Genomic DNA, 13,876 nt, shown 5'->3' with positions numbered 1-13,876 from the left:
TAAATGATGGAAATAAAATCTAACTTTTGTTGACATATTATAAGAATATCTAATCTGTAATTTGATGCCTTTTGGAGATTTTTCCATCTTTCCTTGGCTTCTTTATGCACATTAATACAAATTTTTAGCTGGGGTGCCCAAACTTTCGATCCCCACTGTATATATTGGACCAGCTGTGAGTTTTAATACATTTGTTTTTATTAACCCAAGATTTTAGCTTGTGCTGGTGATCAGTGGAACTTTGCCCCTTGTGCTGGTGATCAGTGGAACTTTGCCCCTTGTGCTGGTGGTCAGTGGAACTTTGTCCCCTTGTGCTGATGGTCAGTGGAACTTTGCCCCCTTGTGCTGGTGGTCAGTTGAACTTTGTCCCCTTGCATTGGGGGTCAGTGGAAGTGTGTCCCTTTGTGATGGTGGTCAGTGGAACTTTGCCCCCTTGTGCTGGTGGTCAGTGGAACTTTGCCCCCTGTGATGGTGGTCAGTGGAACTTTGCCCCCTTGTGCTGGAGGTCAGTGGAACTTTGCTCCCTTGTGGTGGTGGTCAGTGGAACTTTGCCCCCTTGTGCTGGTGGTCAGTGGAACTTTGCCCCTTGTGCTGGTGATCAGTGGAACTTTGCTCCCTTGTGCTGGTGGTCAGTGGAACTTTGCGCCCTTGCGCTGGTTGTCAGTGGAACTTTGCTCCCTTGCGCTGGTGGTCAGTGGAACTTTGCCCCCTTGCACTGGTGGTCAGTGGAAGCTCTGTTATTGTGTTTTTCTTTTAAGAAAAAAGATGTTAATGTATGGGTTGTTTTTTCTAAACTAAAGCCTCAGTACTCCAGTTTAATTGCAGTGTTGGCACTTTGCGATAAATAAGTGGGTTTTGGGTTGCAGTTTGGGCACTCGGGCTACAAAAGGTTCACCATCACTGCCCTAGTTAGATGCTTGATGTTAGAGGATGTACCCATTTGCCTCTCTCTGCCTCTCTATCTGCTTCAGAGCCAGCTCATACCAGAATACGGTGTGGAAAAGGCAAAGTTCCATGTGCATTTCTAGCACTGCAGGTTACTGTACTGCCCTTATGATCTGCATGCAGGTGCAAAGTAATTGTTAACGGCACCCCAAATGCAGATGGCGATGCAGTACGTTTGCCGGCACCAAATCGCATGGTACCTCGATGCCATGTAGGTTAGTGCGGTGCCTTTTAGTTTCAGTATTTCTTTATTAGAATTTTAACAAGTAAATACAGAAACATACAGGAAGGTATCTTAGGTATAATCATTAGATAGTAGACAAAAAAAAAACAGACAAAAAAAAAGAGTGTATCATCAGTGGTACAGGGAAAATATCATTTGCCAAAGTCCTCCCATGGTCCATTGAATCTTACCTCGGGAGGGTTAGAGAAAAGAAATGAAAGGAAAGCGGGGGGGAGTGAGGTGCGTTTTTGAAAGCAGTGCCGTGCGTGTGAACCTACCCTCAATCTTCTTCTCCTCTCAAGCAGGCACTCAATGGTAAGTACCATCTTTGCCCTACACTCCATTTCAATGATACACCTCTAACCCCTTGCTCAGAAAACTAACAACAAAGTGGAGCAGGAGGTACCTGGGGCATAACATCTGAAAATGCTGACGTAGCTAAACACAGTGAAACTCATTTACAAACCACAACTATCTGCAGGAAATATGTTATCTTTCTCTGGTGCAGATTACTGGTTCAGCTGCTGTCAGATGCAAATGTCCGAGTAAATGTAGCTTAACCGTTTCAATACCGGGCACTTATACCCCCTTCCTGCCCAGGCCAATTCTCAGCTTTCAACGCTGTCGCACTTTGAATAATTGCGTGGTCATGCAACACTGTACCTATACGAACGTTTTATCATTTTTTTTCACACAAATAGAGCTTTCTTTTGGTGGTATTTATTCACCACTGAAAAAATAAATAAAACAAAAAACACATGAAAATTAAAAAGAAAACACACTTTTCTTTGTTTTTGTTATAAAATCTTGCAAATAAATAACATTTCTTCATAAATGTAGGTCAAAATGTATTCTGCTACATTTCTTTGGTGAAAATAATAATAATAATTGCATTTGTATTTTTTTTTTCAAATGTGTCGATTTTTTTTTTTTTATTACATTTTTTCTTTTTTTTACTATTTTATTTTTCAGCACACTGTGGCCAAAGCAATACAATGTTACCATAGTAATATTGAACTACTCTGGGCAAGTGATCAGGATTTGTTTTTGGTTTTTTTTTATAACACATTATGATTGCTAATACCAGTGTATTTCATCGATATTTGCAATCATTGTTACAGAATGGAACTGATTCATTCAGTCTTTTGTTGTGATTAGCTGTGATTGGGCAAAGCTGATCACATGACACAGATGGGCTGTAATTGGCCCTGTCTGTATCATGTGACTGCCTTGACCAGTTACAGCCTACAACATAATTGTATACAATGGATGGCATGACAGGAAGCCATCCATTGTAAACAATTGACATGTGATCTGCTGTGATTGGTCACAGTGATCACATGACACTGGCAACGGGCCGGTGTAGTGATATGTCATCGGCTGTGTCTGGACACAGCCGGTGACAGATCGCACCACTGCGTGGCCCCGTGGCCGCGTGAGCGGCTCATTTTGACAGGACGTCATATAACGCCCAGTCGCAACAGTGAGTGTCCCGCCCGGCCTATAGCAGATTGACGGCCATGCGGGACACTCGCCGTTGTGACTGGGCGTCATATGACGTCCTGTCAAAACAAGATGTTAAAGAGACGAATTAATGGTTTTGGTCAGATAGAGTGCCCTGGCTAGCTTTGGATAGTTCCCACACAGGGCCGGTGCTAGATTATTTTGTGCCCTAGGAAAGACTAGCTACAGTACTTGCACCCCCCCCCCCTCAAAAAAAAAACTGTTGAAAATATTAAATCGATAAAACATGAAACTGCAAAATCTCTTTTAATATGCAAAAATAAGTGCCATAAGATGCCACCAGCACAAAATGTTAAAGACAAAATCAGTGTTACGGATGGACTGTATCTGTGGCTGGCAGTGGCAGGGTGACAGTTGCAGTGAGTGGAGGATGATGGATCCACACTGACAGATCCCAGGCTGGAATTCCCCAGGCAATGGGGGGAAATAAAATGCTGTGACAGCAGGCAGCTGAACTGAGCGATTCCACACAGTGACAGATCCAACACAACACATCACCACCGACACTGACACAGATCAGTAGGCACTAGAAGAGCAGGCTGTGGAATTGTGATGATGTCATCACTCACTGACACATTGCACATGTTATGGGTGGCCGGCAGGATGGGTCATAATCACACAGACATGAGACATCAGAGTCAGACATTATCTTCCAGACGCAGCTCTGCCTCTGCTGATGAATGGAAAGAGAAGGGCTGGAACTTCACAGAGATCAGCAGCCACCAGCTGGCTTGCAGTAAGGGACTGAGTCTGAGAGGAACACTGGAAGGAGCTGCAGCTCAGCTGCTACACTGGCCCCAGACACCCAGCATCTTCCTCTGTCCTTTCTTCCTCCCCTCTGCCGCCCCTCCTCTCAGCTGAAGGATCATTCATGACGTGGCAGTGTCCCACACGGAGAGAGTGCTGGCCTGTGCTGTGCCCAGGCGCCCCTAGGTGGCAGTGTGCCCTAGGCAGCCACCTAGTTTGCCTATTGGAAGCATCGGCCCTGTTCCCACATATATGCTTGGAGGTCACTACGATGTTGCAACCTTCTTTTGAAAAACCTGAAAACCTTAACTGCTCACTGAAGATACCTTTACTGTATGGTAGTGGTGCTTAACTTTCCGGTAGTAAAGTTAGTAAGAGGTAGTAAACCGCATTAAAAAAAACCCCCACAGGGGTAATGGCATAATGTGCTAGTATGCATCACATAGTAGCACATTATGACAGAAGTACCTGTGAAACGGATCCCTCCAGCAATGCCCTGTTATCACTGACAGAGAATCCTCTTTCACTTGGTTTTCCTTTTGGGTTTGCCTTCTGTTTGAGTGGCCGAGGCGGGATGACGTCACTCCTGCACATGTGCCTGGTAGTGACGGCTTTGGCATAGCTCTCTCAATGGACAGCATGTAAATACCGTCGAAATGGTGCACATTTACGATATATTTACCATACCTAAAGATTTCAGATTGATTCGTTAAGGTACTAATTTAATTTAGTTTAGTTTTGTTTCATTTATTCCTTTCTTGACCTGATTCAAATTTTTACAATGGATTCCAAGCATTAGAAAATATTGAATCAATTAAAAATCATGAAGAATAGCTGGTCTTATTCTATTCGAAATTCAGAAGACAGCTATATTCTTTCTATTTTATGCTATTCTATTCTGTTCGAAATTCGAGTATCAGAAGACAGCTATATTCTTATATTCTATTCTAATCTATTCTATTTTTTCTATTCTATTCTTTTATTTTCTCTTCAATTCTATTATATAAAGTTATATTATTTTCTGTTTTACTCTATTCTTTTCTATTCTATTATTTTTTATTCTATTCTATTTGAAATTAAAATTTTGGAAGACTGCTATATTCTATTTTATTCTATTCTATTTGAAAATTAACATTTCGGAAGACGGCTACATACTTTCTATTTTATTCTATTCTACTCTATTTTCTATTCTATTCTTTTATTTTCTATTCTATTCTCTTTTATTCTATTCTATTCTTTTAAAAATTTGAATTTCAGAAGAAAGCTATTTTCTTTCTATTTTATTCTGTTCTAATCTATTCTCTTATCTATTCTATTATTTTCTTTATTTCCTATTCTGTTCTATTATATTCTTTTATTTTCTATTCCATTCTGTTTTATTCTATTCCTTTCGAATATTTGCATTTCAGAAGATAGTCATATTCTAACATTAATACACACACAGTCTTTGAAAGAAATGAGCGATGGTCAACAATACGTTTACATTTCATAGTCGTTTTCAAATTCAATTTCCCTTTCAACTATAATTCAAATTTGGATAATTTGTCTTTTCGGATTAAATTTTGTTTCGTTATTTCGGATTCGTTTAAATTAGTCACTATTGTAATTTGGAAATTTGGATACATCCGAATTTCCGAATAATGAAGCGTTCAGGCATATTTCACACATTTAGTTGCTGTACACTGGGGACATACTTCAGGTTAATAGGATGGAGACACATATTATGAGACTGCTGGAAATCACTTCTTTACAGCCCCTTTACAAATCAATGCTGTCACAAAAACATTACCACATTTAAGGTTTCTTTTAGCCAGAACAATTATACAAAATTAGATCAGAGGATTAAATAAACATAAAAATAGAAAAGGAAGGGACAGAAGAGAAAACATAAGACAGTGTGAAAGAAATAAACCAAACCATTTAAAGTGTTACTATCCCCAGGACCGTGCATCCACCATATCTGGTCTCCCACAGTGCACACAACATGGAAATGTAATTATTTTAGTAAATATAAACTGCTAAATAACTTTTCTCATCAGCAATTAGAGCAGTCTTGTGACTTCAGCAGAGCACTGGTTAAAGCTTGTAGGAAGAGTTTTCTTTCTGCTCTAGGAGGATGTGAAACTCCTGACCTCTGTCTGGACAGTGCTCATTGGCCCTGTGCTGATCACATGCACCCTCCCAAGAAAAAAAAACCTCTCTAGCAACTCACACCAAACTGAGCATGTGCATATGACCACAGGTTCAGTCTGTATCAGGTGGTCAATTCAACAAGAGGAGTGGCAGAGAAGACAGCCTTTTTACACAATGCAGAGGATTAACCCCTTAGGTTCCACAGTTAGTATACCAAGCATGATTTACTGCAAATACAGTCTGATTTTACTGTTGTGGGTTTAGTAACACTTTAACTACTAGAAGCCATGATAAATAATAACTTATCCTCAGTATCCTGAGTAAGCACCTAGGCCAAATAAACCCAAATGACTGTGTTCAGAGTCCCCAAAGGACCGCACAAATAGTGCCAAAGGGCCACAGGTTGGGCATGAGGGGTACAAGGGCAGTCCTTTGCCCGATCAGATCTTACAGAGTTGGATGTTTCTTGACTGTGATCACAACTACATTTTGTTTTCCAGGAAGAGAAGCTGGTTTGGGAACAGGAAATATATCAGCAGCTGTCCTACCAAACACCTCGACCATATTTCCACACTTTTCCAGCAGACGTGAGTTTCTTTACATTTCCTGCAATGACTGATGTATATTTGGAGGTCATGTATTGTCTATGCACATGCAGGGTCTGTAGGCAGTTTTAGTAATGTATGACCTGTGCCAGGTATGCCACCGTACATGGATACACGCAGTTGTATTTTTAATTTATGATATGAGATTCAATTGGTATTAAGCAGCCAGATTCAGACCCTCAACAAGGCCACATTTTCTCCCGTCCTCTTTCACACCTCAATCTATCCACTTTGTAAAAGCCACTTCAACGTGGAGCTTTGGCTGCAGAAAGCAGACAAAATTAGGACTGGTCAATAACTTTTTTACTTTTGAAATTTTTTGGGGTGAATGAGTTTGGGTACCGTGTACCCCAAACTTGTTCAGATGGGCACCTGGATCTGGGTGGTTTCCAGATTCTGATAAGTCACTCCCTGATCCCCACAACCACCTACCAGGGTTGTGGGGAAGAGGCTCTTGTACTCATAAACATGGGGACAAGATGCTTTGGGGGGGAGCCCCCTCCCCTAAAGCACCCCCCCATGTTGTGGGCATGTGGCCTGGTAAGATTCAGGAGGGGGGGTGCACGATTGCCCCCCCGCTTTCCTGGCATGCTAGGCTGCATGCTCGAATCTAGTATGGATTCTGGAGGGACCCCATGCCATTTTTTTTTTACATTTTGGTGTGGGGTTCCCCTCAAAATCCATACCAGACCCAAAGAGCTTGGCATGGATTGCAAGGGGATCCCCATGCTGTTTTTGTAAAAAAATTTTTGAATGCTGACACTTTTTTGTTTACATTCTGCTGTCAGTGGGGAACCCGCTGACAGAAGATGGGTCATGGTTGGTAAAATGGAGTTCCACTCACCTGTCAAAAAATAAAGGACAGCAGCTACAAAAACTGTAGCTGCTGACTTTTAAAAAAACAGCCACTTACCTGTCCCTCGGTCCCGTGGTGTGTCCCCCGCAGCCGTTTCACCGGCCGTCCTGGATTCCAGGAGGCTGGCATCTTCAGTGTGGGCACCCAGCTGTGATAGCTTGCGGCTTCACAGCCGGGTACCCACTGCGCATGCGTGAGTAGCTCTGCGATTCATGAATGGTCCTGTAGTCTTATGGGATCTGTCACATGTCCCAAAAGACTACAGGAAGGGAGGGAGGGAAATTCGGGTACCTGCTCCCCCCCCCCCCCCAAAGGTGCCAATTCTTAATGGAGAGTGGGAGAGCAGTCCTTAAAGTGGAACTTCCCCTTTTGGGTAGAGCTCTGCTTTAAGGATGTGGCAGCCACTCGCTCCCTGACAACCAGCTATTCTTCACAATAAATTTGGATCGGATTCAAAAATATTGAATCCTTCCAATAACAACCAATATATGAAACGCCTAAGATTTCAAACACATTAAAAAAAACAAATCTGTTCAACATAACAAATATGAAGAAAGAAAATTCTTTAATTAGCAAATGCATTCAAAATGAAGAAAAAATTCCAGCGTGCACATGTCTAATTAGATGTCGCAATGTGTAGTAATTTCATGCTTTGCATCCTATCTGCAGGACTGCCAGGCTGGACTAAATTTTGCAAATGAAGAAGAAGCTGACACATTTCAATCTGTTGTGGAGGAGAAGTTACAAAAACGGCAGCACAGACAAGGTACAAAGATATGACAGCCACCTGTAATTGAAATCTGAGGACAGACAGCTTTCAAAACTGATTTTAAATCTGGGAGATTAAAATAGGCTCACTGTTGGAATCATAAAAGAGAGAGAAGCAGCGCCATCTAAGTGCAGCAATAGAAGCAAATAACTGATTCCACAAAACTGGCAACTCACAATAGTAGTCAAATGAGCACTTGTCAAACTGGTGTGGACCGCTGTGCAACTCCTGGCCGGTCCCGCTGCAGGCAAGTCTCCAAAGCACTGTCCTTGGCTGTGCTGGTGGTTCCCAGTACTTCCTGGTCGGTGTGGATCTTAAGGCAGGCAGGAGTGATGTCAGCTCCAGGTACAGCAGCAGTAGCTGTGGCATGCTCCTTCACCATGGTCTGATGAAGGGGGGGGGTGGGGGGGCTCAGCAGATTTGTGATAGGATGGGAAATTTGAGGGGAAAGAGGATGTGTGCTAGAGGTAGTGAATTCTTTGGGTATGGGAGATTTGTGCTAGGAGGGGGAATTGGGGGGATTTGAGCTGGGAGGTAGGATTGAGGGGCAAAGATGTGTGCTAAAATGGGGGATTTGGACTAGGAGGAGGGGGAATTTTTGCATTGTTCGGGGAGTATTTTGACTTGCGGAGGAAATTCATAGTGAGTGTGCTGATCAGTGTTGGGATCAAGGAAGGGATTTGTGCTGAGACATGATACGTACACATCAGGGGGGGGGGGCGCAGTTTGTCATCTTCATCCTGGGAGCTAGATGTCCTTGTCCCAGCACCTCCTGCCCAGCACACAGGGCACTCAACAGATCTCCTCCCTACACAGCACATAGCTGACACAGCCTCCATATGCACAGTGTGTGGCAGGGTGCTATGTTGCAGTTCTGACCTGTGAAATTCCCTGATCGAAATGGCAGCTGCAAGCTCCAGCTACACACTGTGCATATGGAGGCTGTGTCTGTAAGGGAATCTGATCTCAGCTATGTGTTGTGTGGGGAAGAGGAGATCTGAGTACCTAGGCTAAGTGCTCTGCCAGCAGGGACTCTGCCAGCAGGGACTCTGTCCTCTTCTTTGCTAACCACTGTCTTCTGCCTTGTTCTGCCTTGTTGAGCCCTTTACATTGCCCTGTTGACCCCTGTCCTCTGCACTGCTGACCCCATCCTGCATTCTGCTGACATGATAACCCCTATTCTCCACCCTACTGACCCCTGTCGTATGCTCTGCTGACCTCTGTCCTCTGCCCTGCTGTCCCCTGTCCTCTGCCCTGCTGACCCCATCCTGTATTCTGCTTACCTGATAACCCCTGTTCTCCACCCTACTGACCCCTGTCGTATGCCCTGCTGACCCCTGTCCAATGCCCTGCTGTCCCCTGTCCTCTGCCCTGCTGACCCCTGTCCTCTGCCCTGCTGACCCCTGTCCTCTGCCCTCCTGACCCCATCCTGCATTCTGCTTACCTGATAACCCCTGTTCTCCACCCTACTGACCCCTGTCGTATGCCCTGCTGACCCCCTGTAAACTGCTCTACTGACACCTGTACGCTCCCCTGCCCCCCTGACATTTTTTACTGCACCCCCATATCAGAAAGACTAGATCCGGCCCTGGTTCTGCTTAGGTGCAATTAACATTTCTAAATTGTCTCTACAACACAGCTAACCTTCACTGTTTGCATTCCATTCCACGTTAAAATAATACTCCAGAAATCCAGACCTCGGTGTAAGAGCTCGTCTGTTATTTGTTAGCACTGATCTGACTGTATTTTCCACATTTCTATTTGAAAAGTTTTCTTTTTTTTACACAAAATGAAGAGTGTGAAGCAACCCTGAAAATGATGTAATTTTATCTATTTTATTTGCAGATAAACGCCAGAATCTTCCCCCTCCTCCACCAGTGTCAGATGGTAAGTTTGTGCAATGCTTTCTGTCTGTACGGTTGTCAAGCTAAACCTTGTTAATTCTATGTCTGCTACTTTCAGAAAGAAGAAGCACATTACCCCTACCACCACCCCCTGGATCAGTCTCTAATGGTATGTTCCAAACATATACTGTACATGAATAAATCAACGTAGTGATCAGTGGCCAAAGGTTTGTTTGATACAAAATTGTATTTTTGTCAAAGGAATATGATTAATCAAAGAATTGTGTGATTTTTACAGTCTTCTCTACAACTTTATGACCAGGGGTGGACTGACCATTTGGAAACTCGGGCACTGCCTGTGGGCCCGGGGTCAGTAGGGGGCCCCATGAGATGCCCCTGGTACCTTTTTCATAGGCTTTTTTGAGCTTGGGCATGGACACAGGGGCCCCATGAGTTGTCAGTCTGCCACTGTTTGTGACCATCCTCTACATATGACCGTGGGCTCCATTCACGAAGCGGTATTGACCACTTTAACAAATGCGGTAAAATACCGCTCAGCATTTTTCAAAAACATTTTTGAGCATTTACAAAAAATGCTACTAAAATACCGTATACAGTATTTATCCTATGACACCAAGAATCAGTTTTTATTGCTAATGAGGTAAAATGGCTTAAACCATAGAAATATCCCAACTCACAAAGCCAGTGCAGTCCCTGCAGCAGCTGTATTAATACAAAAGAAAAAAGGTGACTAGAATACCAGTCAAAGGGAAGCTGCTTTCACAGGACACACTTGGTGTGCCAAAAAATAGTTAAATTAGTAAATACATAATTTCTTTCTAAATGTCAAATATTAAAGAAATGCCCTTCTTCTACCAATAAAAAATACAATGTTGTCTTTTTTATTGGGAGAAGAAGGGTATTTAAGTAAATACAAAATATCTTTCTAAATGTCAAATACTGAATGAAAAAAAAAAATCACACACAGTCCCAATTAAAAAGACAACATTGTATTTTATATTGGTGGAAGAAGAGCATTTATATATGTTTGTGATTTTTTTATGCTATTTTCATTCAATATTTGACATTTAGAAAGATATTTTGTATTTACTTAAAGTATAACTAATAGAAAACCCTTTTTTTTTTTAGTTGTGGATAGTGTGGAGAGGTATTACTGCTGTCTGTGTCCCATTAGGGAGATTCATCCTCTCTATGGCGGAGATTTACTAAAACTGGAGCACTCAGAATCTGGTGCAGCTGTGCATGGTAGACAATCAACTGTTAACTTCAGCTTGTTAGCCCCAAACCATTTCTGGCACTTTTTGTTTACATTTTAAAACAGTATTTTTTTGCTAGAAAATGTCTTAGAGCCCCCAAACATTATATATTTTTTAACCACTTCCTGTCCGGACACTTTTACCCCCTTCCTGTCCAGGCCAATTTTCAGCTTTCGGCGCTCTCACATTGTGAATGACAATTACTCAGGCATACAACACTGTATCTAAATGAAATTATTATCATTTTTTTCAAACAAATAGAGCTTTAATTTGGTGGTATTTAATCATCACTGGGGTTTTTATTTTTTGCTAGAAAAATTAAAAAAGACTGAAAATTTTGAAAAAAAACATGTTTTTCTTAGTATTTGATACTAAATTTTGCAAATAAATATACTTTCTTCATAAATTTAGGCCAAAATCCATTGTGCTACATTTTGTTGGTAGACATAACCCAAATCAGTGTGTATTATTTAGTCTTTGTGAAAGTTATAGAGTCTACAGACCACGGTATATATATTTGATATATTTGAAAATGTATCAATCCTGATGCACGGACTACCTATATAATTTCTTGGGGCCCTAAAATGCCAGGACAGTACAAATACCCCCCAAACGACCCCTTTTTGGAAAGTAGACAGTCTGAGGTATTTAATGAGAGGCATGGGGAGTTTTTTGAAGTTGTCATTTTTTGCCAATTTTTTAAGGAAATGATGAAAGTAAAAAAAATTTTTTTTTTTTCCCACAAAGTTGTCATTTAACAAGTTCTTTCTCTCACACGGCATAGGCATACTTGCAATTACACCCCAAAACACATTCTGCTACTCATCCTGAGTATGGCAATACCACATGTGTAAAACTTTTTCACAGCCTAACCACATAGAAGGGCCCCACATCCAATAAGCACCCTTAGGCGTTCTAGGGGCAAAAATTACACATCTAATTTCTTGACTGACTATCACAGTTTTGGAGGTCCTGGAGCACCAGGACAATTGAATTACACACAAAATGACCCCATTTTCAAAAGAAAACACCTCATGGTATGTTTTAAGAGGCATGGGGAGTCCTCTGAAGACTTCATTTTTTGCCACATGTTTTTGGAAAATGTGAAAAGAAAATGAAAATGTATTTTTTTTTACGCAAAGTTGTCAATCTATGAGATATTTCTATTACACAGCATAGGCATACTTAAAATGATACCTCAAAACGCATTCTTTAACTCCTGCTGAATATGGCGATACCAAATGTGTGAGACTTTTTCACAGTCTGGCCACATAGAGGGGTTCCACATCCAATAAGCACCTGTTAGCGTTCTAAGGGCAAAAATTACACATCTAATTTCTTGACTACCTATTGCCGTTTTGGAGGTCCTGGAGCATCAGGGCAATGGAATTATCCACAAAATGACCCCATTTTGGAAAGCAAACACCCCAAGGTATGTTTTAAGAGGCATGCAGAGTCTTCTGAAGACTTCATTTTTTGCCACAAGTTTTTGGAAAATGCGAAAAGAAAATGAAAATGTATTTTTTTCTACACAAAGTTGTCAATCTATGAGATATTTCTAATACACTGCATAGGCATACTTAAAATTACACCCCAAAACACATTCTCTAACTCTTCCTGAATATGGTGATACCAAATGTGTGAGACTTTTTCACAGTCTGGCCACATAGAGGGGTTCCACATCCAATAAGCACCTGTTAGCGTTCTAAGGGCAAAAATCGCACATCTAATTTCTTAACTACCTATTGCTGTTTTGGAGGTCCTGGAGCATCAGGACAATGGAATTATCCACAAAAAGACACCATTTTGGAAAGCAAACACCCCAAGGTATGTTTTAAGAGGCATGCGGAGTCTTCTGAAGACTTCATTTTTTGCCACAAGTTTTTGGAAAATGCGAAAAGAAAATGAAAATGTATTTTTTTTCTACACAAAGTTGTCAATCTATGAGATATTTCTAATACACTGCATAGGCATACTTAAAATTACACCCCAAAACACATTCTCTAACTCTTCCTGAATATGGTGATACCAAATGTGTGAGACTTTTTCACAGTCTGGCCACATAGAGGGGTTCCACATCCAATAAGCACCTGTTAGCGTTCTAAGGGCAAAAATCACACATCTAACTTCTTAACTACCTATTGCTGTTTTGGAGGTCCTGGAGCATCAGGACAATGGAATTATCCACAAAAAGACCCCATTTTGGAAAGCAAACACCCCAAGGTATGTTTTAAGAGGCACGGGGAGTCTTCTGAAGACTTCATTTTTTGCCATAAGTTTTTGGAAAATGTGAAAAGAAAATGAAAATATATTTTTTTTTATGCAAAGTTGTCAATCTATGAGATATTTCTATTACACAGCATAGGCATACTTAAAATTACACCTCAAAATGCATTCTTTAACTCCTGATGAATATGGCGATACCAAATGTGTGAGACTTTTTCACAGTCTGGCCACATAGAAGGGTTCCACATCCAATAAGCACCTGTTAGCGTTCTAAGGGCAAAAATTACACATCTAATTTCTTGACTACCTATTGCCGTTTTGGAGGTCCTGGAGCATCAGGGCAATGGAATTATCCACAAAATGACCCCATTTTGGAAAGCAAACACCCCAAGGTATGTTTTAAGAGGCACGGGGAGTCTTCTGAAGACTTCATTTTTTGCCATACGTTTTTGGAAAATGTGAAAAGAAAATGAAAATATATTTTTTTTTATGCAAAGTTGTCAATCTATGAGATATTTCTATTACACAGCATAGGCATACTTAAAATTACACCTCAAAATGCATTCTTTAACTCCTGATGAATATGGCGATACCAAATGTGTGAGACTTTTTCACAGTCTGGCCACATAGAAGGGTTCCACATCCAATAAGCACCTGTTAGCGTTCTAAGGGCAAAAATTACACATCTAATTTCTTGACTACCTATTGCCGTTTTGGAGGTCCTGGA

At 41.4% G+C, this 13,876-nt stretch overlaps 1 protein-coding gene across 1 annotated transcript in view; it reads left to right on the top strand.

Annotated features, from left to right (window-relative positions):
- Positions 1-13,876, top strand: part of WAS (WASP actin nucleation promoting factor) — a 42,339-nt gene that overhangs the window by 13,348 nt on the left and 15,115 nt on the right. The window contains exons 3-6 of the mRNA XM_089675007.1: positions 6,073-6,159; positions 7,703-7,799; positions 9,648-9,689; positions 9,765-9,815. Of these exons, the coding sequence (XP_089531133.1) occupies positions 6,073-6,159; positions 7,703-7,799; positions 9,648-9,689; positions 9,765-9,815 (277 nt within the window). The remainder of the gene's footprint in view (positions 1-6,072; positions 6,160-7,702; positions 7,800-9,647; positions 9,690-9,764; positions 9,816-13,876) is intronic.

Source organism: Staurois parvus, unplaced genomic scaffold (genome assembly GCF_062004578.1).
Source record: "Staurois parvus isolate SC_StPar_1 unplaced genomic scaffold, SC_StPar_1.0 ptg000154l, whole genome shotgun sequence".
Taxonomy (NCBI): Eukaryota; Metazoa; Chordata; class Amphibia; order Anura; family Ranidae; genus Staurois; species Staurois parvus.
Note: the sequence above shows the minus strand (reverse complement) of the source record. Positions and strands in the feature narration are given on the sequence as shown.